The sequence below is a fragment of the Oncorhynchus keta genome, unplaced genomic scaffold (genome assembly GCF_023373465.1).
Source record: "Oncorhynchus keta strain PuntledgeMale-10-30-2019 unplaced genomic scaffold, Oket_V2 Un_contig_26863_pilon_pilon, whole genome shotgun sequence".
NCBI classification, from domain to species: domain Eukaryota; kingdom Metazoa; phylum Chordata; class Actinopteri; order Salmoniformes; family Salmonidae; genus Oncorhynchus; species Oncorhynchus keta.
This window is the reverse complement of record NW_026285208.1, coordinates 26192-52610: the sequence shown is the minus strand read 5'-3', so window position 1 is coordinate 52610 and position 26419 is coordinate 26192. Positions and strand designations below refer to the sequence as shown.

General features: G+C 40.0%; 1 protein-coding gene across 1 annotated transcript; it reads right to left on the bottom strand.

The window, feature by feature from the left end:
- Positions 1 to 4555: 4555 nt before the first annotated feature.
- Positions 4556 to 8996, bottom strand: LOC127922726 (iroquois-class homeodomain protein irx-1-like). Its single transcript, XM_052506600.1, has 4 exons — positions 8542 to 8996; positions 6138 to 7134; positions 5653 to 5728; positions 4556 to 4927 (listed from the first exon to the last, which is right to left on the bottom strand). Exons 1-4 carry the CDS (start codon positions 8785 to 8787, stop codon positions 4870 to 4872), a joined length of 1377 nt encoding a protein of 458 aa, XP_052362560.1. The 5' UTR covers positions 8788 to 8996; the 3' UTR covers positions 4556 to 4869.
- Between the last annotated feature and the right edge of the window lie 17423 nt (positions 8997 to 26419).

Here is a 26419-nt window from a genome sequence, read left to right as displayed (position 1 = left end):
CCAGCTGGGCCAAACTACAGGAGGTATTCAGCCAGCTCTCTCTCACTATGGAGATGATTGGATTAAGGCATCTTCAGAAAGACAACAGACATCTCTGGATGAAAGAGGCAGAGACGACTGTGTTGTAAAGCAGAGGGTTGGGTGAATAGGCTGCTCCTGCCAAAAGACAAGCCAGTGATAAACTTTCCCTCCGCGGTGTCACCTCTCTGCTCACCCACACTCACACACAAGACACAACTCTACAGCAAAGTAAATGGATCGCTACATTGTGTCAGATTTCAGGCAGCAAAGGGTTACTGTTGGTGTTCAGCAACAAAAGGCACAGTATGGTGTGGGACCACGGCCCGAGACCACGGCCCGAGACCACGGCCCGAGACCACGGCCCGAGACCACATGGAAAATATGTGTCCCAGCGCTGTCCGGGTTAGGGTTTGGCCGGGTTAGGGTGGGTTAGGGTTAGGGTCCGGGTTAGGGTTAGGCCGGGTTAGGCCGGGTTAGGGTTAGGGTTAGACCGGGTTAGGGTTAGGGTTAGGGGTTAGGCTGGGTTAGGGTTAGGGTTAGGGTTAGGCCGGGTTAGGCCGGGTTAGGGTTAGGGTTAGGGTTAGACCGGGTTAGGGTTAGGGTCCGGGTTAGACCGGGTTAGACCGGGTTAGGCTGGATTAGGCCGGGTTAGGCCGGGTTAGACCGGGTTAGGCCGGGTTAGGCCGGGTTAGAACGGGTTAGGCTGGATTAGGCCGGGTTAGGCCGGGGTAAATAAGGACGTGATCTGAACTAACTTGCCTAGTTAAATAATAATATGAGAGTTAACAGGGTTAGGGTTAGATCGGGTTAGGGTTAGGATTAGACCGGGTTAGACCGGGTTAGGGTTAGGGTTAGACCGGGTTAGGCCTGGGTTAGGGTTAGACCGGGTTAGGCCTGGGTTAGGGTTAGACCGGGTTAGGCCTGGGTAAATAATAACATGAGTGTCAACAACATATTGTGTTAGGATGGTCCTTCTGTAGCTCAGTTGGTAGAGCATGGCGCTTGTAACGCCAGGGTTGTGGGTTCGATCCCCGGGACCACCCATACGTAGAATGTATGCACACATGACTGTAAGTCGCTTTGGATAAAAGCGTCTGCTAAATGGCATATATTATTATATTAGGATATTGTACACTTTCTGGATTCCCATATGTCCAATGTTCTTCCTCAAAATAGCAGCAATTTAGTCATTGGCATCCAATGTTTATGTATTCATTATTAAAATGTACGTAACTTCTATTTTGTTAATAGGAATGATTAAAAGTCTAATTAATTTGAAATCTTTTAATACATGTAATTTTTTTTCTATATTTCTGTGTTTTATCACATGAGCAACCATTAAATCAATAATATATTAAACTGTATTTCACTTTAATTCATTGGAAAAGGCCCCTACTGCTCATTATTATAATAATTTCTGTCATTAAACTAATAATAATTGTTGTTACTTTATTACGCCATGGGCTGTTGTTTTTGTGTTTTGTCGTTTACACTTGTTGGCCACTAAATAACAGGCGGTAAACATTAGATAACTTTCCTTAGCATTATTAACATCGGACCACCTCTCCAGTGTATCTCTACGCTGTCTTAAATGTATTTGTTTGGCGTGTTAATGGCGTCTCTCTCCGCTGTGGCCCGGGGCGCTGGGAGGACCAGCTCACAGTGACAGACTAATTATAGGCTCCTAGCCGCTTTATTACTCATTAAACAATCAACTGTACATCCACCGCTAAATGATTTGTGTTGTTGTATATATTAGGAAACGTAATATAATGGCAGGCTGCAGCTATAGCGGCGCTGCAAACCTCAAGGTGCTTCGCTACAAAACCCAGAAACCAGACACCGGGGGGTTATTTCATTTCAACTACAAAAGGCTCGTGAGAAGATGTGACGTGCGAATGTCGAGTAAAAGATGGACATTCCATGCCTTGACTTCCGGGAAGGGCTGTCTTTTGTCCATCTGAATATATCAGCGCATTTAAACACTGAGGCGTGTTGTTTATTCAGACATTATCTGGTTCATTATATTATAAGTACTTTTTTTATTTCTGCGTTTCGTGTTGCGTCTTGACTGGGTTGATTTTCCTTTTTATCCTTCATAGTAATTTACAAGGGCGATTGAAACTTCATGGCTCGTGATCTTACAGAAGTAATCATCATCCCCAAATCCATACATGAATTAACCTACCGATGGAGATCTGAGAGATGGCTGAGCTCGGTGTATAGCTAAACAAAGTTGCTGATAATATAATGAATTGTGTTTTTGACAGAAGGCACAACAAACACATCTGACCCTGTCCTGCCTTTACCACCCCCTGACCTGGTTAATTTTATAACAGGCTTTTAACGGCGTAACTGTTTAGCGAACTGCCATCAAAATGTCACAAATTTATGCGCATAAATGTTCCTCTCCTTGAGAGAAGTCAACGTTTACTGAAAAATAAAGCCACTTTGACCCCGGAATTAACACGGTGGAGACTGCTGCAGTGCGCACTGAGGTGGCCTAGATCTTCATTTGATTAATTCAATTCTGTTAGACCTCCGTCACTCTGCCTTGCTCTTTGGAAAAAAATACTCAAATAAGTTTTCATTGCGAAATAATCTCTCAAGTTTACTAATATAGGACAACACCAATCTTTAGTCTTTGTAAAATGATTCGAAAACAAGTATTTTAAATAGCCTGAACGCTGAATGGAAATGATTTGACCCTCACAAGCAACGGGGCAAGGGAAAACGGTTATGGTTTAAAGTCTATATAGAACATATGTTTCCAATCTTCTAAGAGTAATTATATTCTAAACTTTATCTGACCACACACACTGTGAGATAGTTTATTTTATTTAACCTTTATTTAACTAGGAAAGTCAGTTAAGAAAATACATTCTTATTTACAATGAGGCCCTACCCGGGCAAACCCGAACCCGGACGACGCTAGGCCAATTGTGCGCTACACTATGGGACTCCTAATCACGGCCGGTTGTGATACAGCCTGGAATCGAACCAATGTGTCTGTAGTGTATGACACAAGCACTGAGACGCAGTGCCGTAAACCGCTCCGCCACTTCGGAGCAAATAAAACGTTGATAACATATAATCTTTTGACTCATATTATTGGCTAACTTTGGTTGCTTATTCGAAGTTGTAAAAAGTTCCAAGTTGTCAAGTGTTTCTAGAGTTTAAAGTGAAAATATTTTGACTTGGTCTATATTATTTATCTGTAAATGTACTGAAGCCTATAGAGGTCGCTGTGATACAACAATAGACAGGCACCGAGCCAGCCGATACGTTCAGCCTGCCATACCTCCAAACAGCGAATACAACATATATTCGTCTATTGCAAATACTACAATAAAATATTCAATTGAACCATTTTCAGTAGGGATGTTGACATTGCGTTATCCCCACAAAATATGTAACAGGAAATGTAATTGTTATAAAACCAGTTTTAGGTGGCTATTATTGGTTTATATTTGTATAATAGTTGTTTTAATTTGAATGAAACCTGTTAATATTATCGTGTTTAATGTCGGCCTAAGATATCGTTCTGATTCTGCAGTGAAGTCTGATCGTTGTGGATCCACATTACCACCGTTCATTCCAATAACCAAAACAATGTTACACTTCAAATGACATCACTATAATCCTTGCAGTTGTTCCTCACCGTGAAACTATTATTAAAGTGATTGCATAGAATGAGCTTCCTTCAGTCCCAATAACTTTTCCGATCACATGTAGCTGGCCGGACCCCAACACAGTTAGTAACCCTGCTAACAACGTCACCTGACCGCTAACCTCTCACTATTAATAATATATTACCGAATCGACTTCTCTTTCTGACAGATTAGATTTTAACCATTTGATTTTGTTTGGGCAGGGCGTTCCCACATTATTACTTAATGATGCTCCCAGCTGCTTCTGTCCATTTCCCGGCACCAGCAACCATCTGGCCGGTTATTAGCACCTCAATGCGTCGACGCTCCCTCCCCATTTAACTGGAGAAAGTGGAATAACATTAGATGAGAGGGTCGGTATTATCCGCTGCTTTACCCGCTCGACCCTCTCTCTCACAGGGGACGAGGTGCAAGGCGGGTTCCTCTCAGCTGCTAATGATTACATTGGAATGAAACGTCTTAGCGTTAGTTATGATAAGACATTTACCCTGACGGATGTGTGTACTAATACTACTACTGCTACTACTACTAATAATAATAGCAATAATAATAATAATAACACTAACAATAATAATAATAATAATAATAATAATAATAATAATAATAATAATAATAATAATAATAGCAATAATAATAATAACACTGACAATAATAATAATGACAATATTATTATTGTTATTATTATTATTGTTAGTGTTATTATTAGTAATAATAATTATACTGATAATAATCCACTAGGTTGAACCAAATTGTTGAATAATATTGTGAAACAGAGAGCGTCCCCTGTTCTCTAAATATGTCACCGTGTCAGAGCTGTTTGATCCAGAAAATACAGAAAAAACCCAAAAAGATCTATATTCTGATTTCTCAATAATTTCATTTAGTTTATTAGACAAAATATACGATCTGGACAAATGTCGTCAACGCACTATTTACACATGTAAATCAGTGTATGTACAGAGCAGAAGAAAGACAGAAGGAAAAGACTACCAAACGTCCCGGGGTAAAGAGCAGGGAATAACAGGCGCCATTATTTACAACAATAGACGAGATCCTGCCACAGGAGTTTATATCAAATGAGCCATTTGCTCTTGAATGCTATGGTGAATTAAGTTATTTCTCATTGTCCTTTTCTGAGTGCGTAAAGTATTTTTTTCCCCAGGGCAGAATGTCTTGATCAAGCCGAGGAGAGGGCCGTTAGAACCAGCTGCGGGGCTTCTTGCTGAGTCCTGGGGCTGAAAGAGCACAGAGGAGGACGAAGAGAACAATGAAAAGACCGAACCGTTTTTCTATACAATAGAATAGTATTTTCAAGTAGCCTAGTCACTGGGTCAACATACAGAACATGTCATCTAGGATTCTATATCTCTTCAAATGTTCCTGCGACGCGTTTTTACCTATATCAGGAACTTGTATTTAAAGCATATCATTTATGACACGAATGATTGATCCCACGTGTGTATAATACATGCCAAACCACACACACAAACAGGCCGTCATTTGAGGATGGTACTGCCAGCAGCGGCCTAGTGCTAACAGTGGGAAGAAAGAGGGTCTGTGTAAATGTTAGCACTCCAGACGGGGAGAAGTCTTCTGCTAGAACGCTCCCCAGGGCCGGGCTGCTCCCCGGGGTCTTTAGGGAAGCCGAGCCCCAGACAGGTCCCGTTTTACGGGGACTTGATAAGTAGTCAGCCTCCAGAGGGAGGGAATTAGGAGAGGGGGGCGGCTGGAGCCGAAACCCCGTGTCACCCGGGGAGAACAACTCTTTTTTAGAAGCCAGACCCATCTCTCACATATGTTCACCAAGAAACCAGTCCCTATACCTTCTAACAGCCTAACCACAACACACCGCAGAATGGCACCATTTTGGAGGAAATCATTTGATATTACAATATTAGAATATCAGTCTTACTGTTATAATTTAAACTGCGTTTAGCCAATGATTCAAACAGCGTCTTACCCATCATGAAGGGGTCTGAATGAGGACTTCAGAGATTGCGTTGGAGGAGAGACACTTCTTACAACGTTTTCACGGTCTGAAATAAAAGGATTTAACTCATTACAAAATTACCAAAAATATATATTTTATTTTTATTAAATACCAAAGTAATAACTTAATGCTTCTGTGTCATTGTTATTATTATAATGATGATTATTATAACAAATAATGTGTGTGTGTGTGTGTGTGTGTGTGTGTGTGTGTGTGTGTGTGTGTGTGTGTGTGTGTGTGTGTGTGTGTGTGTGTGTGTGTGTGTGTGTGTGTGTGTGTGTGTGTGTGTGTGTGTGTGAGTAGACATTTTTAATCGTTTTAAAAAGCACTTTTGGACAAAATACAATTGATAGGCTATGCATTCTGCATTAACAGTATCTTCTATGATTTTTGCTTCCCAAATATAACAGTAAATAAAGCTTTTGGGCAGACGATCCTAACTGGTGCAGACCTACCTATGTGCTTGGGGCTGAGTTGTGGCGAGGCTCCGGGCGACACCAACACCGAGGCCTGCTGCTGCTGCTGCAGCTGGGTCTGTAAGTGGAGGTTATGATGATGGTGCTGATTAACTCCTAGAAACGACCGGACATTGAGCAGAGAGTTCTGCCCCAGGAAAGCTCCGTTGGTCCAGTTGTGGAACTTGCCTATCTGACAGGTGTATAGTCCGTGAGAGGGCAGGAAGGCTGGGTGTTGCATCTGAGGCGGGGTGTGACCGGTAGGGCCGGAGGGAGACGTGGACTTGACAGAACTATCAGGACTGGTAGCCGTCTCAGCTAACGACCAGATTTTAGGCTTATTGTTCACTGGGAGCTGAAAACTTCCCTGTCTGTCCGGGGACACAACTCTGGTGTTGCTGTTGCTATCAGAAAGTTCCTTCCCGGAGGAAATTGAGTTCTTAGATTTGTCGAAGGCCTCGTGCTGCAGAGCGAAGGCCCGCCGTTTCTCTAGACTGTCCAGTTCTCGGTTTCGCGCTCTGCCCTCCGGTTTATCATCGTCCTCCTCATTGCTCTGATCTCCATCGTTGTCGTCTATCTTGTCTATATCGATGCTCTCTAGATCGATCTCCTCCTCGTCATCGTTCTTCTCCGCGTCTCCCTCGTTGTCGGAGCCGAAGATGTTTCCATCCTCGTCCTCTTTACTCCTGGCTCCCCACGTCACCTTGTTCTCCTTCTTCAACCTCCTCCTGGCGTTAGCGAACCAGGTGGACACCTGCGTCAGGGTCATCTTAGTAATGATGGCCAACATGATCTTCTCTCCCTTGGTGGGGTAGGGGTTCTTCCTGTGCTCATTGAGCCAGGCCTTCAGCGTGCTGGTACTCTCCCGGGTCGCGTTCTTGGGCCTGGCCGGGTCCCCGTACTGGAACTGACCGTAAGGGTAGAAAGCTGGCGAGGTGTGGGCCGCGAAGCTGCCGGGGTGGACGCCAGGACTGTCCTTCAGCTCGTACTGGGAGCCCTGGAAGGATGAACAACGCCACAGGATTGGTTAATATGTTGCTTAGAAACACGTGAATTTCTATAAATGCCTAATACCACGCATATATTTCGACATGAATAGTATTTAAAAATGGGCCTACTCGCTTGGATATCCCTGTAACTCGTTTATGCCACTCGTTTATGTGAATTACAGTTTGGGATTAATGTCCTTCAATAACGTCCAAAAGTTCCGAAAACTATAATACTCATAACTGATGTATTATAATTAAGCCTTCATATTTAAGAGTATAGCTATACACACACATATATTCATGATACGTTTTGGCGTTTTAATTACTGAGGTGAGTAGAACTACTTTTAATGCGTTTGACCGAAATGGTGTCAGTTGCCACTGCGGCCTAGTCTGTTCCTATTGTTATTTAAGAAATACAATTTCTGTATCAAATACAGATGGAAGTAAGTATTGCAATTGTTAAATGAAGTGTATTTTGTAGGACAGTATAAAATGTCAATGTCAACATGATTGTAAATGATTTATTTGACGCAGAAGGAGAAACTGTGACGTCTGTTAATTAAAGAAGGCCTGGACACGCTGCCGGGTGCTGTAGCGATGAACTGCATTCTTTTGGAAAATATCTGTAAATGGTTATTTTTACATGTCAGGCTATAAACCTTAAAAATATATATTTCATAAATACATACGTCTTACCCTCAAATAATTTTCCTCAAAATTAATACAACAAAGTAGAACTATGTTGCGAGACAAAATGATAATATAATGTCTAGGTCATTGTCGAGGCCTGGACTATGTTTTGACGTAAATGGTTTTGTTTATATAGCTACTATTATTATTATTATCCTAACAGTTAAATGATTTGTGTGCGTGACAAATTCATTCAAAGGCCTTTGTTGTTTCGATTCACCAAAACGAATAGCTGTCATTAGTGAAATTTCAGAAGCCGAGGACCAATGCTATAATAATTAAAATCAACTAAACTATATCATTTGTGTCACAAGCACCATTGTCTCGACTAAACGCTCTTTTATAGTAAATAACGTCTCCCTCAAACCGAACGGCGCACAGGTTTTCGTCTCGTCTTGTAGATCAACACTGATTTGAATGCAGCTGGAACAAACTCCCACTTCAAACGACTAATACACTTCCAAAGTGATAATGAATACAATGAACATTACTCCAATATTTAAGACGTGTAGATAAAAGTTAGAGATGCATTGTCATTTCTTATCAACAAACTTTCGGAGAGCGCGAGTATATGCAACTTGCAAAGAAAGCGCAGAATGAATAGTTCTCAGCCGTCTTTTCACGTGCTTTTGTTTCCCAGGCAAAATAAGTGACACACTTTGACGTAAAGCAACCATACAGACCACTATAATACAACGCCAGAAGTATAGAAACAGCCCTTACCATTTGAGAGAACAGAGCCAGGTCAGCGCTGCTGTAAGGAAGGAATGCGCTGTAGTTGTGTGCAGTGTAGGGGTTTGCGTACATGCCCAACACCGAGGTGACTGCAGCCGCAGCAGCCGACTGGTTTCCCGCTAACTCAGAGCTCCCTCCCCGGGACGACGGAGTCAGGACCCCCGGGCGATCCCCGCCGTACACCGCTTGGGAGGCACTTAAGTACTGAGGGTAGCCCAACTGGGGGAAAGACATCCTCTCCGCCGAGTCGTATGCCAAAAACACGTCGGAACACGAGACGCGAAGCGTAAAGGAGTCAAAGAGAAAAGTGTCCAGGAAGCACAGCAGCAATAGGTCACAATGGTTCTTCTGCTATATTCTTTCAATCTCAGCTGCTCTCTTTCGCTGTAATACCGTTGGATGTGATCACATCAACTATTGAGCTCCAACTGATGTGCCTCTGCCCCCAGGTCTCAGCCTGATCTCTCAGATACAATTTTTGAAGTTTATGCTTTGATTGGCATCCCACTTGAGCTGCAAGCTCCTCCTCGCCGGAGCATGTGGCTAGAGCATTGGCTGGGCCGCTGTCCCAGTGTTGGGAGTATTGTATGTTAAAATGTTTAGCATTACAGTCCATTCACTGAAGCTTTGATTGTTGTATGACAACCTGTCTACACGAGTTTTACAGCTGTCCGACATAGTGGGATAAAGCACAAGGAGCAGGGAACTTCCTGAATAAGTTCAACTGCCATGGTCCTTCTGTAGCTCAGTTGGTAGAGCATGGCGCTTGTAACGCCAGGGTAGTGGGTTCGATTCCCGGGACCACCCATACGTAGAATGTATGCACACATGAGACTGTAAGTCGCTTTGGATAAAAGCGTCTGCTAAATGGCATATATTATTATATTATTAACACAGAACAGTACAGGAGGGAAATGGTGGACTTGTTCTATAGGACTTATTCAGGACATTTACTCTCTCATTTAGACATTTTTTACAAAGTCTGTCTATAGGCTATTTTGGGAGTATGCAATTTTATTGAGTTTATTCTATTTTCTATTTGTTATTTCTATTATGTTATTATTCTGTCCAATCTCCGAATTGATGAACGTGGAAAATGACATGAGACATGGAACGGGGATGTTGTCGATCATTTAGAATAAAACCTAAAATCACAAGTTGATTGACATAACGGTCAGTCGGCCACAGGTACAATTCCCCAAGGCGTTATGATAGTGTGTCATGTCATGGTAGTATTATTATATAGCTTTGGGATGGATGAAGAACATGAACTTTGTTAGGCTATAGCGAAGTGGATTGACACATAGTGTCATCTTACGCAAGCTTGTAAATGTTGTCACTAATTGAAATTCAGCCCTGCTGGTGCTTATAGAAAATGCTTAACCTTCATTCTGTTCTTAGCCACCCCATCCCACCCCCTTCACGTTATTTTTGTGTGTGTGCTTGTCTGCCTGTGTGGTGATGGGGGCTTAGTGTTTTCTATCAGACCAACTTAAAGCAGATAGGTAGTTGTTTGTAACAGATAGGTAGTTGTTTGTAACAGATAGGTAGTTGTTTGTAACAGATAGGTAGTTGTTTGTAACAGATAGGTAGTTGTTTGTAACAGATAGGTAGTTGTTTTAACAGATAGTAACAGATAGGTAGTTGAGTGTAACAGATAGGTAGTGTTTGTAACAGATAGGTAAACAGATAGGTAGTTGTTTGTAACAGATAGGTAGTTGTTTGTAACAGATAGGTAGTTGTTTGTAACAGATAGGTAGTTGTTTGTAACAGATAGGTAGTTGTTTGTAACAGATAGGTAGTTGTTTGTAACAGATAGGTAGTTGTTTGTAACAGATAGGTAGTTGTTTGTAACAGATAGGTAGTTGTGTGTAACAGATATGTAGTTGTTTGTAACAGATAGGTAGTTGAGTGTAACAGATATGTAGTTGTTTGTAACAGATAGGTAGTTGAGTGTAACAGATAGGTAGTTGAGTGTAACAGATAGGTAGTTGTTTGTAACAGATAGGTAGTTGTTTGTAACAGATATGTAGTTGTTTGTAACAGATAGATAGGTAGTTGTTTGTAACAGATAGGTAGTTGTTTGTAACAGATAGGTAGTTGTTTGTAACAGATAGGTAGTTGTTTGTAACAGATAGGTAGTTGTTTGTAACAGATAGGTAGTTGTTTGTAACAGATAGGTAGTTGTTTGTAACAGATAGGTAGTTGTTTGTAACAGATAGATAGGTAGTTGTTTGTAACAGATAGGTAGTTGTTTGTAACAGATAGGTAGTTGAACAGATAGGTAGTTGTTTGTAACAGATAGGTAGTTGTTTGTAACAGATAGGTAGTTGTTTGTAACAGATAGGTAGTTGTTTGTAACAGATAGGTAGTTGTTTGTAACAGATAGGTAGTTGTTTGTAACAGATAGGTAGTTGTTTGTAACAGATAGGTAGTTGTTTGTAACAGATAGGTAGTTGTTTGTAACAGATAGGTAGTTGTTTGTAACAGATAGGTAGTTGTTTGTAACAGATAGGTAGTTGTTTGTAACAGATAGGTAGTTGTTTGTAACAGATAGGTAGTTGTTTGTAACAGATAGGTAGTTGTTTGTAACAGATTAGTTGTTTGTAACAGATAGGTAGTTGTTTGTAACAGATAGGTAGTTGTTTGTAACAGATAGGTAGTTGTTTGTAACAGATAGGTAGTTGTTTGTAACAGATAGGTAGTTGTTTGTAACAGATAGGTAGTTGTTTGTAACAGATAGGTAGTTGTTTGTAACAGATAGGTAGTTGTTTGTAACAGATAGGTAGTTGTTTGTAACAGATAGGTAGGTAACAGATAGGTGTTGTTTGTAACAGATAGGTAGTTGTTTGTAACAGATAGGTAGTTGTTTGTAACAGATAGGTAGTTGTTTGTAACAGATAGGTAGTTGTTTGTAACAGATAGGTAGTTGTTTGTAACAGATAGGTAGTTGTTTGTAACAGATAGGTAGTTGTTTGTAACAGATAGGTAGTTGTTTGTAACATATAGGTAGTTTGTAACAGATAGGTAGTTGTTTGTAACAGATAGGTAACAGATTAGTTTTTGTAACAGATAGGTAGTTGTTTGTAACAGATAGGTAGTTGTTTGTAACAGTTGTTTGTAACAGATAGGTAGTTGTTTGTAACAGATAGGTAGTTGTTTGTAACAGATAGGTAGTTGTTTGTAACAGATAGGTAGTTGTTTGTAACAGATAGGTAGTTGTTTGTAACAGATAGGTAGTTGTAGATTAGTTTGTAACAGATAGGTAGTTGTTTGTAACAGATAGGTAGTTGTTTGTAACAGATAGGTAGTTGTTTGTAACAGATAGGTAGTTGTTTGTAACAGATAGGTAGTTGATTGTAACAGATAGGTAGTTGTTTGTAACAGATAGGTAGTTGTTTGTAACAGATAGGTAGTTGTTTGTAACAGATAGGTAGTTGTTTGTAACAGATAGGTAGTTGTTTGTAACAGATAGGTAGTTGTTTGTAACAGATAGGTAGTTGTTTGTAACAGATAGGTAGTTGTTTGTAACAGATAGGTAGTTGTTTGTAACAGATAGGTAGTTGAGTGTAACAGATAGGTAGTTGTTTGTAACAGATAGGTAGTTGAGTGTAACAGATAGGTAGTTGTTTGTAACAGATAGGTAGTTGTTTGTAACAGATAGGTAGTTGTTTGTAACAGATAGGTAGTTGTTTGTAACAGATAGGTAGTTGTTTGTAACAGATAGGTAGTTGTTTGTAACAGATAGGTAGTTGTTTGTAACAGATAGGTAGTTGTTTGTAACAGATAGGTAGTTGCAGCCCACTTAGTTATTATTCAGTTGGACCCTAAAAACCAGAAGACAACTGAAACAAACTGTATCACTACTAACAGTTGGGCATTTTAAATGGCATACGTTTCACTGGGCTAATAAGACAATGCATTCATATACATGTTATAATATCTTCAAAGACTGTAAACAAAGTTTTAACAAAGGTTTGAATGTACTTGGACACCACTTTAGAGGAAACTATCAAGTCAAAAACTGTACTTTGACTACATGTCACTAGCTATGTTTCCATTAATAACTCCAGTGTATTTTTTGGTCGATATTTAGAAAGTTCGCATAGAAAATAGACGCGACATTTTCCCGATAGGTGCGTTTCCATGTAACTATTATGTGTCGATAAAAACGGCGGGCCACAATGACGTCACACCTACAAAATAAAAAATATAAAACCTTTTTTTTTGCAGAAACCTACAGTGTCGAATACACATTTTGTGGTTGAAGTGTTTACATTACACGTTTAGGCAAATGGCGCACAGCTACATCGTCGGCAGCCTGTATGCTTTTCCCACCTGTCTGTTTAACATCTCAGAACGGGAAGGCCAGCATTATTAGAATAATGCCGTAATGTACTAATATTTGCCATATATTCTAATAATGCTCATGTGCCAACGTATCGCCACGGTCCGCGCCATGGTGAAACTTACATTCCTGAAGATTTGATATAATTGGAAGGTGAAACTTGCCAGTCAACCAGAAAAGCAAGACGAAGTTGTTCAGGCATTCTTGAAAGTCAGGACAATCATTATCCTGCAAATAAACACGATTTTTTATATTTGTTTAAAAATATTTTGCAAGCAGTAGATATGTATAATTAAATGCGGAGTGGAGTTTTATAGTTATGCGGTGACATCACGCGCCCCGCGTACCTTAAAAAAGATTCCTCAATCATATTCGACAAACACCGTTTCCGTCATCATTTGCCGCAATAAGGAAAGTTCTTCAAAATAAAAACCCACCGCTGTTGAACGGATGCAAATGTTGTCGATCTTTAGAAAATGTATCTTATATCTGCAGTTACCATTTTACACATGTCACAATACTTATTGTTGCTTTTGTCGCATAAACCTGGGTCAATGTAAACCTGCCTACTGATTAATAGGGACTATAATAGAACTAAAGAGAAAGCCGAATTATCACTCATATCACAAACATCGTTTTTTTTGTGTACACAGATAAATCTTTTTTTTTTTTTACAAAACTCGGCCTAAATAAGCGCTAGAACAAGTACCGTTGGATAGGCTGTTTAAATCAAAACACTGAAATACAAACAATACATCCTTTTCAATCTCGGACTGCAATAAATATCTGTTGGCCTGCTGATATCGCTAAACGGGCCATCCGTGGTTGTCATTCCATCTGCAGAGGATGACACTTCTGTCGCCCGAACCGAACACTTTCAGAGCACCACGTGGACTCACCTATGTGGGGTCGCTGTTACTCGGTTTGAAACCAACCATCTCGTCTTCGTGGCGCTTGAAAGGGTTGTGTAGATTGAATACTTGGGGACTGAGCCGGAGTCAGCGATATGATCTGCTCCAGATGGCTCAGAGTGGATATTGCAGCGCGATGATCAGTCTGGGATATCTGAGGGCACTGATGGTGATCAGCGGAACACATCAGAAATAGGACGAACGGTGATTGTGATAACCTGCTGGAAATGTGCTGGCGAGAGATGGAGCAGATTGTACGCGGGGAATATCTCCTGATGGAGATGACAGAGACGTTGAAAAAATACATTTTAAAATTAAATATATAAAGGGTGAGAATCACTCAAAATAAATCATAAATAATAAAGAACAATTATAATATAAATAGTAAAGACAGTAGCAGCAATAAGCTTGTTATAATAATAATAATAATAATAATAATAATAATAATAATAATAATTAATAATAATAATACTTATTACTTATTTTGTATTTTTTATTATTAGCAATAACTGTAACCAGAGGACATTATCTAAAACGTTACCTTCACATTATGCGTTTCAGAGGTATGTTTTAAATGGAGATATTCTCCTCAATCTGTAAAATGTTGTATGACAATGTCTATAATATATCTGCATGTAGTATTACCATGGAAAGTGTATTTAACCTGGTGGAAATGTGACTCCTGGCAAACAATGGCACGTGGTCAGGGCAATAAAGCGTGTTCTCCGTTAACTGATTTATTAGCCTTGTTAAAGTCTCATTACCACTTCGCCGCGCGCGCTCACACCGGGAGAATAGTAGGTTAACACGTTCAGGCGGAAACTGTTTGCCCCTTAATGCTAAAAGCAGCAGCCCCTCTTCCACAGTCATAATAATGTATTCACTCTGGATACTGTTCCGAGAAACAGATGGACTTCTACCGCACACGCATGTCGCATGGTGTCACTCATCGATAATCCCAACCTTATGTGCCACACACACACACACACACACACACACACACACACACACACACACACACACACACACACACACACACACACACACACACACACACACACACACACACACACACACACACACACACACACACACACACACACACACACACACACTCATATATTCTGGGTTTATTCTGTTCATTAGATTCAGAGTAGTCTTCCAGGTGTCGCCAACGTTAACTGTTATTAATAAATTCGTTCACACAAACCTTAATATTTCTTTAAATAAATAAAAACGACATATTTGACTATTTTCTATTTTTTGCTCTACCCTAATCACCAGATCACTACATCTGGTCCCATTTATTTTTACGCGATTTAATTAATTGAATTGAACCCGTCAGAATAACTTTCTATATGTATTTTATAGTTGATAAATCAAGGCATCCTTAACCAGCGCAACACACCGTTCTCATGCAGACAGGTACAGCGGTGAGCTCCGCGCTGCGTCACTGTCAGGGGAACCAGTACATTGATGGCAGTCTTTCAGCCAGACTGACATCTCGAACAATCCAACAGGATGAACATGAAAGAGAAGAGTGGGAGTCTCTTCTCTTTAGATTATAGCTCTATGGTCTCCACTCCTAATGCTATTAAAGTCACCAGGACACATCACACAGTCTCTCAGTGGATGGAATCCTCACAGCCTCAGCCTCAGCCCAACACTACACTACACTACACTACACTACACTACACTACACTACACTACACTACACTACACTACACTACACTACACTACACTACACTATACTACACTATACTATACTATACTATACTATACTATACTATACTATACTATACTATACTACACTACACTACACTACACTACACTACACTACACTACACTACACTATACTATACTATACTACTATACTACTATACACACTACACTACACTACACTACACTACACTACTACTACTACTACTACTACTACACTACACTACACTACACTATACTATACTATACTATACTATACTATACTATACTATACTACACTACACTACTACTACACTACACTACTACACTACACTACACTACACAGTGTTCTCTTGTCAGTTACAGATGAAATCCATATACCCTCATTACCCTCATTACTCACTGATTTGGCATGATCAATATTACTATGAGGGAGATTGTCTAGTTATTCATTCAGTTCAGTTCAAGCAAGACAACAGACAGGTAAACACCTGATTTTAATTTTGGAGGTAAAAACCTCAGACAACTAGAAGCATAAATCCTCCAATCCCATAGTAAACTATACGGTCTGAATCAGTGGTCAGAGATCACAGCTCCAATGCCTCTCTAGTGACATTGAGTTCTATGGATTCTGTTTGACTTGATCATATTCAACTTTATTATAACACATCTGTTGATGAGCTGATCTGAAAGATACTATATTACATATACTCATTCTGTTGATGAGCTGATCTGAAAGATATTAAATGAAATATACTCATTCTGTTGATGAGCTGATCTGAAAGATATTAAATGAAATATACTCATTCTGTTGATGAGCTGATCTGAAAGATATTAAATGAAATATACTCATTCTGTTGATGAGCTGATCTGAAAGAAATATACTCATTCTGTTGATGAGCTGATCTGAAATATATTAAATGAAATATACTCATTCTGTTGATGAGCTGATCTGAAAGATATTAAATGAAATATACTATTCTGTTGATGAGCTGAAAAGATACTAATTAAATATACTGTTGATGAGCTGATCTGAAAGATATTAAATGAAATATACTCATTCTGTTGATGAGCTGATCTGAAATATATTAAATGAAATATACTCATTCTGTTGATGAGCTGATCTGAAAGATATTAAATGAAATATACTCATTCTGTTGATGAGCTGATCTGAAAGATATTAAATGAAATATACTCATTCTGTTGATGAGCTGATCTGAAAGATACTATATTAAATATACTCATTCTGTTGATGAGCTGATCTGAAAGATATTAAATGAAATATACTAATTCTGTTGATGAGCTGATCTGAAAGATATTAAATGAAATATACTAATTCTGTTGATGAGCTGATCTGAAAGATATTAAATGAAATATACTAATTCTGTTGATGAGCTGATCTGAAAGATATTAAATGAAATATACTAATTCTGTTGATGAGCTGATCTGAAAGATATTAAATGAAATATACTAATTCTGTTGATGAGCTGATCTGAAAGATACTACATTCCATGTCCTAATTCTGTTGATGTGGTGAACTAAAAGGTACTAAATTACATGTCCTAATTCTGTTGATGAGGTGAACTAAAAGGTACTAAATTAAATATACTAATTCTGTTGATGAGCTGATCTGAAAGATACTACATTACATGTCCTAATTCTGTTGATGAGGTGAACTAAAAGGTACTATATTAAATATACTCATTCTGTTGATGAGGTGAACTAAAAGGTACTAAATTAAATATAGTAATTTGTGATGTTACATAACATCTATCCACCTATAATTTCAGGATCCTTAGTTATTGGTTATGTTGATAGAAGTACTGCTGCAGAATATAAATATATATTACATTATACAGATGTTTATATATATATTTTATTTAACCAGCAAGTCAGTTAAGAACACATTCTTATTTTACAATGACGGCCTACACCGGCCAAACCCTCCCGTAACCCGGACGACGCCGGGCCAATTGTGAGCCGCTCTATGGGACTCCCAATCGCAGCCGGTTGTGATAGAGCCCGGATTTGAACCAGGGTGTCTGTAGTGATGCCTCAAGCACTGAGATGTAGTGTCTTAGACGGCTGCGCCACTCGGGATCCCTCTTCTCTCTCACATGACCTCTGTCCTGTTCCTATACTGTATCTTCCTAACCACAGCCCACTGTTCTCTCTCACATGACCTCTGTCTGTTCCTATACTGTATCTTCCTAACCACAGCCCACTGTTCTCTCTCACATGACCTCTGTCTGTTCCTATACTGTATCTTCCTAACCACAGCCCACTGTTCTCTCTCACATGACCTCTGTCCTGTTCCTATACTGTATCTTCCTAACCACAGCCCACTGTTCTCTCTCACATGACCTCTGTCCTGTTCCTATACTGTATCTTCCTAACCACAGCCCACTGTTCTCTCTCACATGACCTCTGTCCTGTTCCTATACTGTATCTTCCTAACCACAGCCCACTGTTCTCTCTCACATGACCTCTGTCCTGTTCCTATACTGTATCTTCCTAACCACAGCCCACTGTCCTCTCTCACATGACCTCTGTCTGTTCCTATACTGTATCTTCCTAACCACAGCCCACTGTTCTCTCTCACATGACCTCTGTCCTGTTCCTATACTGTATCTTCCTAACCACAGCCCACTGTTCTCTCTCACATGACCTCTGTCTGTTCCTATACTGTATCTTCCTAACCACAGCCCACTGTTCTCTCTCACATGACCTCTGTCTGTTCCTATACTGTATCTTCCTAACCACAGCCCACTGTTCTCTCTCACATGACCTCTGTCCTGTTCCTATACTGTATCTTCCTAACCACAGCCCACTGTTCTCTCTCACATGACCTCTGTCCTGTTCCTATACTGTATCTTCCTAACCACAGCCCACTGTTCTCTCTCACATGACCTCTGTCCTGTTCCTATACTGTATCTTCCTAACCACAGCCCACTGTTCTCTCTCACATGACCTCTGTCCTGTTCCTATACTGTTCTTCTAACCACAGCCCACTACATGACCTCTGTCTGTTCCTATACTGTATCTTCCTAACCACAGCCCACTGTTCTCTCTCACATGACCTCTGTCCTGTTCCTATACTGTATCTTCCTAACCACAGCCCACTGTTCTCTCTCACATGACCTCTGTCCTGTTCCTATACTGTATCTTCCTAACCACAGCCCACTGTTCTCTCTCACATGACCTCTGTCCTGTTCCTATACTGTATCTTCCTAACCACAGCCCACTGTTCTCTCTCACATGACCTCTGTCCTGTTCCTATACTGTATCTTCCTAACCACAGCCCACTGTTCTCTCTCACATGACCTCTGTCCTGTTCCTATACTGTATCTTCCTAACCACAGCCCACTGTTCTCTCTCACATGACCTCTGTCCTGTTCCTATACTGTATCTTCCTAACCACAGCCCACTGTTCTCTCTCCAGACCTCTGTCTGTTCCTATACTGTATCTTCCTAACCACAGCCCACTGTTCTCTCTCACATGACCTCTGTCCTGTTCCTATACTGTATCTTCCTAACCACAGCCCACTGTTCTCTCTCACATGACCTCTGTCCTGTTCCTATACTGTATCTTCCTAACCACAGCCCACTGTTCTCTCTCACATGACCTCTGTCTGTTCCTATACTGTATCTTCCTAACCACAGCCCACTGTTCTCTCTCACATGACCTCTGTCTGTTCCTATACTGTATCTTCCTAACCACAGCCCACTGTTCTCTCTCACATGACCTCTGTCCTGTTCCTATACTGTATCTTCCTAACCACAGCCCACTGTGTTCCTATCTGTATCTTCCTAACCACAGCCCACTGTTCTCTCTCACATGACCTCTGTCTGTTCCTATACTGTATCTTCCTAACCACAGCCCACTGTTCTCTCTCACATGACCTCTGTCCTGTTCCTATACTGTATCTTCCTAACCACAGCCCACTGTTCTGACCTCTCATACATGACCTGTTCTGTCCTGTTCCTATACTGTATCTTCCTAACCACAGCCCACTGTTCTCTCTCACATGACCTCTGTCTGTTCCTATACTGTATCTTCCTAACCACAGCCCACTGTTCTCTCTCACATGACCTCTGTCCTGTTCCTATACCACAGCACAACCGCTGACTCGAAATGTGTGCTTAGTATTGAATATGAGACATCTGATAGGAACCACACCTAGTTCTACAGGCGTTTCCATGGTAATAAATCAGGTCGTCTCCAGATGTCAAAAGGGCAAAATGTTCTGTACTTGAAAGATAAACTCATGGAACAATTTCTTCATTGTGAGAGCACTTGAAAAGAAGGTCATTTTACGGCCACTAGAGTTCTAATCTGTGTTCACATCTGGGTTCACATCTGGGTTCACATCTGGGTTCACATCTGGGTTCACATCTGGGTTCACATCTGGGTTCACATCTGGGTTCTAATCTGTGTTCACATCTGTGTTCACATCTGGGTTCTAATCTGTGTTCACATCTGGGTTCTAATCTGTGTTCACATCTGGGTTCACATCTGTGTTCACATCTGGGTTCTAATCTGTGTTCACATCTGGGTTCTAATCTGTGTTCACATCTGGGTTCACATCTGGGTTCTACATCTGTGTTCACATCTGGGTTCACATCTGGGTTCACATCTGGGTTCACATCTGGGTTCTAATCTGTGTTCAATCACATCTGGGTTCACATCTGGGTTCTACTGTGGTCTGGGTTCACATCTGGGTTCAGAAACATCTCTGGGTTCACATTGGGTTCACATCTGGGTTCTACATCTGGAGTTCACATCTGGTTCTGTCAGGGGCTCTGGTTCTAATCTGGTAACATCTGGGGAGTTCACATCTGGGTTCACATCTGGGTTCACATCTGGTTCTGTCTCTGGGTTCACATCTGGGTTCTAATCTGTCCTCTGGTCTCTGGCTACTGGTTAGGAGGTTCACTCTGGTCTGTCAGGGTTCTGGCTACTGGGGTCTGTCAGAGGCTGGCTACTGGAGGTACTCTGGTCTGTCAGAGGCTGGCTCACTGGAGGTACTCTGGTCTGTCAGGGGCTGGTTACTGGAGGAGAGATGAAATAAGCCAGTGACTGGTCCTCTGGTCTGTCAGGGGCTGGCTACAGGAGGTCCTCTGGTCTGTCAGGGGCTGGCTACTGGAGGTACACTGGTCTGTCTGGCTACTGGAGTACTCTGGTCTGTCAGGGGCTGGTTACTGGAGGTCCTCTGGTCTGTCAGTGGATGGCTACCAGTGGTACTCTGGTGAAATAAGCCAGTGACTGGTTACTGGAGGAGTGATGTAATTAGCCAGTGACTGGTCTGGGTTCAGAGATGGGTTGTCAGGGCTGGAGGTCAGGGGCTGGGAGGAAATAAGCCTGATCTGGTTACTGGAGGATATGTCAGTGGATGGAGGAGTTCACATCTGGGTTCAATCTGTCTGACCAGTGAAAGGACCTAATGACTGGTTACTGGAGGAGTGATGTAATTAGCCAGTGACTGGTTGCTGGAGGAGTCTGATAATTTGTGATTTTTAGGTTATTATCCGTTATTTTACCAGGTAAATTGACTGAGAACACGTTCTCATGTACAGCAACAACCTGGGGAATAGTTACAGGGGAGAGGAGGGGGATGAAAGAGCCAATTGTAAACTGGGGATTATTAGGTGACCGTGATGGTTTGAGGGCCAGATTGGGAATTTAATACGTATTACAGGTCTGGCAATAGTAATGAAAACATTTTTAGGTTGAGAGATCCAATATCACCTGTAATGTGTATTACTATGATCAGACCTGTAATGTGTATTACTGTGATCAGACCTGTAATGTGTATTAATGTGATCAGACCTGTAATGTGTATTACTGTGATCAGACCTGTAATGTGTATTAATGTGATCAGACCTGTAATGTGTATTACTATGATCAGACCTGTAATGTGTATTACTGTAAGACCTGTAATGTGATCAGACCTGTGTGTATTACTGTGATCAGACCTGTAATGTGTATTACTCTGAATCAGATGTAATGTGATCAGACCTGTAATGTGATTACTGTGATCAGACCTGTAATGTGATCAGACCTGTAATGTGATCTGTGATCAGACCTGTAATGTGATCAGACCTGTAATGTGATCAGACAGACTGTAATGTGTATTAATGTGATCAGACCTGTAATGTGTATTACTGTGATCAGACCTGTGATCAATGTGTATTACTGTGATCAGACCTGTAATGTGTATTACTGTGATCAGACCTGTAATGTGTATTACTGTGATCAGACCTGTAATGTGTATTACTGTGATCAGACCTGTAATGTGTATTACTGTGATCAGACCTGTAATGTGATCAGACCTGTAATGTGATCAGACCTGTAATGTGTAGACAGACCTGTAATGTGATCAGACCTGTAATGTGTATTACTGTAATCAGACCTGTAATGTAATGTGATCAGACCTGTAATGTGATCAGACCTGTAATGTGTATTACTATGATCAGACCTGTAATGTGTATTACTGTGATCAGACCTGTAATGTGATCAGACCTGTAATGTGTATTACTATGATCAGACCTGTAATGTGATCAGACCTGTAATGTGTATTACTGTGATCAGACCTGTAATGTGTATTAATGTGATCAGACCTGTAATGTGTATTACTATGATCAGACCTGTAATGTGTATTACTATGATCAGACCTGTAATGTGTATTACTGTGATCAGACCTGTAATGTGTATTACTGTGATCAGACCTGTAATGTGTATTACTATGATCAGACCTGTAATGTGTATTACTGTGATCAGACCTGTAATGTGTATTACTGTGATCAGACCTGTAATGTGTATTAATGTGTATCAGACCTGTAATGTGTTTAATGTGATCAGACCTGTAATGTGTATTACTGTAATGTGATCAGACCTGTAATGTGTATTACTGATCAGACCTGTAATGTGTGATCAGACCTGTAATGTGATCAGACCTGTAATGTGTATTAATGTGATCAGACCTGGTAATGACCTGTAATGTGTATTAATGTGATCAGACCTGTAATGTGATTACAGACCTGTGTGTAATGTGATCAGACCTGTAATGTGATCAGACCTGTAATGTGTATTACTGTGATCAGACCTGTAATGTGTATTAATGTGATCAGACCTGTAATGTGATCAGACCTGTAATGTGTATTAATGTGATCAGACCTGTAATGTGTATTAATGTGATCAGACCTGTAATGTGTATTACTGTGATCAGACCTGTAATGTGTATTAATGTGATCAGACCTGTAATGTGATCAGACCTGTAATGTGTATTACTGTGATCAGACCTGTAATGTGTATTACTGTGATCAGACCTGTAATGTGTATTAATGTGATCAGACCTGTAATGTGTATTACTATGATCAGACCTGTAATGTGTATTAATGTGATCAGACCTGTAATGTGATCAGACCTGTAATGTGATCAGACCTGTAATGTGTATTACTGTGATCAGACCTGTAATGTGTATTACTGTGATCAGACCTGTAATGTGTATTAATGTGATCAGACCTGTAATGTATGTGATCAGACCTGTAATGTGTATTACTATGATCAGACCTGTAATGTGTATTACTGTGATCAGACCTGTAATGTGATCAGACCTGTAATGTGTATTAATGTGATCAGACCTGTAATGTGATCAGACCTGTAATGTGTATTAATGTGATCAGACCTGTAATGTGTATTACTGTGATCAGACCTGTAATGTGATCAGACCTGTAATGTGATCAGACCTGTAATGTGTATTACTGTGATCAAACCTGTAATGTGTATTACTATGATCAGACCTGTAATGTGTATTAATGTGATCAGACCTGTAATGTGATCAGACCTGTAATGTGTATTACTATGATCAGACCTGTAATGTGTATTACTGTGATCAGACCTGTAATGTGATTACAGACCTGTAATGTGATCATTGTAATGTGATCAGACCTGTAATGTGATCAGACCTGTAATGTGATCAGACCTGTAATGTGATCAGACCTGTAATGTGATTAATGTGATCAGACCTGTAATGTGATCAGACCTGTAATGTGATCAGACCTGTAATGTGTATTAATGTGATCAGACCTGTAATGTGTATTACTGTGATCAGACCTGTAATGTGATCAGTCCTGTAATGTGATCAGACCTGTAATGTGTATTACTGTGATCAGACCTGTAATGTGTATTAATGTGATCAGACCTGTAATGTGTATTACTATGATCAGACCTGTAATGTGTATTACTGTGATCAGACCTGTAATGTGATCAGACCTGTAATGTGTATTACTGTGATCAGACCTGTAATGTGATCAGACCTGTAATGTGTATTAATGTGATCAGACCTGTAATGTGTATTACTGTGATCAGACCTGTAATGTGTATTAATGTGATCAGACCTGTAATGTGTATTACTGTGATCAGACCTGTAATGTGTATTACTGTGATCAGACCTGTAATGTGTACCTGTAATGTGATCAGACCTGTAATGTGTATTAATGTGATCAGACCTGTAATGTGTATTAATGTGATCAGACCTGTAATGTGTATTAATGTGATCAGACCTGTAATGTGATCAGACCTGTAATGTGTATTAATGTGATCAGACCTGTAATGTGTATTAATGTGATCAGACCTGTAATGTGATCAGACCTGTAATGTGATCAGACCTGTAATGTGTATTAATGTGATCAGACCTGTAATGTGTATTAATGTGATCAGACCTGTAATGTGATCAGACCTGTAATGTGTATTACTGTGATCAGACCTGTAATGTGATCAGACCTGTAATGTGTATTAGACCTGTAATGATCAGACCTGTAATGTGTATTACTGTGATCAGACCTGTAATGTGTATTACTGTGATCAGACCTGTAATGTGTATTACTGTGATCAGACCTGTAATGTGTAATGTGATCAGACCTGTAATGTGATCAGTGATCAGACCTGTAATGTGATCAGACCTGTATTAATGTGATCAGACCTGTAATGTGTATTACTGTGATCAGACCTGTAATGTGATTAATGTGATCAGACCTGTAATGTGTATTAATGATCAGACCTGTAATGTGTATTAATGTGATCAGACCTGTAATGTGTATTACTGTGATCAGACCTGTAATGTGTATTACTATGACTAATGATCAGACCTGTAATGTGTATTACTGTGATCAGACCTGTAATGTGTATTAATGTGATCAGACCTGTAATGTGTATTAATGTGATCAGACCTGTAATGTGTATTACTATGATCAGACCTGTAATGTGATCAGACCTGTAATGTGATCAGACCTGTAATGTGATCAGACCTGTAATGTGTATTAATGTGATCAGACCTGTAATGTGATCAGACCTGTAATGTGATCAGTCCTGTAATGTGTATTACTGTGATCAGACCTGTAATGTGTATTACTGTGATCAGACCTGTAATGTGTATTAATGTGATCAGACCTGTAATGTGTATTACTATGATCAGACCTGTAATGTGTATTAATGTGATCAGACCTGTAATGTGTATTACTGTGATCAGACCTGTAATGTGATCAGACCTGTAATGTGTATTACTATGATCAGACCTGTAATGTGTATTAATGTGATCAGACCTGTAATGTGTATTACTGTGATCAGACCTGTAATGTGATCAGACCTGTAATGTGTATTAATGTGATCAGACCTGTAATGTGTATTACTGTGATCAGACCTGTAATGTGTATTACTGTGATCAGACCTGTAATGTGTATTACTGTGATCAGACCTGTAATGTGATTACTGTGATCAGACCTGTAATGTGTATTACTGTGATCAGACCTGTAATGTGATCAGACCTGTAATGTAATGTGATCAGACCTGTAATGTGATCAGACCTGTAATGTGTATTATGTGATCAGACCTGTAATGTGTATTAATGTGATCAGACCTGTAATGTGATCCTGTAATGTGATCAGACCTGTAATGTGTATTAATGTGATCAGACCTGTAATGTGTATTAATGTGATCAGACCTGTAATGTGTATTACTATGATCAGACCTGTAATGTGTATTACTGTGATCAGACCTGTAATGTGTATTAATGTGATCAGACCTGTAATGTGTATTACTGTGATCAGACCTGTAATGTGTATTACTGTGATCAGACCTGTAATGTGTATTACTGTGATCAGACCTGTAATGTGTATTACTGTGATCAGACCTGTAATGTGATCAGACCTGTAATGTGATCAGACCTGTAATGTGATCAGACCTGTAATGTGTATTAATGTGATCAGACCTGTAATGTGTATTAATGTGATCAGACCTGTAATGTGTATTACTGTGATCAGACCTGTAATGTGTATTACTGTGATCAGACCTGTAATGTGATCAGACCTGTAATGTGTATTAATGTGATCAGACCTGTAATGTGATACCTGTAATGTGATCAGACCTGTAATGTGTATTACTATGATCAGACCTGTAATGTGTATTACTGTGACCTGTAATGTGATCAGACCTGTAATGTGTATTAATGTGATCAGACCTGTAATGTGATCAGACCTGTAATGTGTATTAATGTGATCAGACCTGTAATGTGTATTACTGTGATCAGACCTGTAATGTGATCAGACCTGTAATGTGATCAGACCTGTAATGTGTATTACTGTGATCAAACCTGTAATGTGTATTACTGTGATCAGACCTGTAATGTGTATTACTGTGATCAGACCTGTAATGTGATAAGTCCTGTGTATTAATGTGATCAGACCTGTAATGTGTATTAATGTGATCAGACCTGTAATGTGATCAGACCTGTAATGTGTATTAATGTGATCAGACCTGTAATGTGTATTACTGTGATCAGACCTGTAATGTGTATTAATGTGATCAGACCTGTAATGTGATCAGTCCTGTAATGTGATCAGACCTGTAATG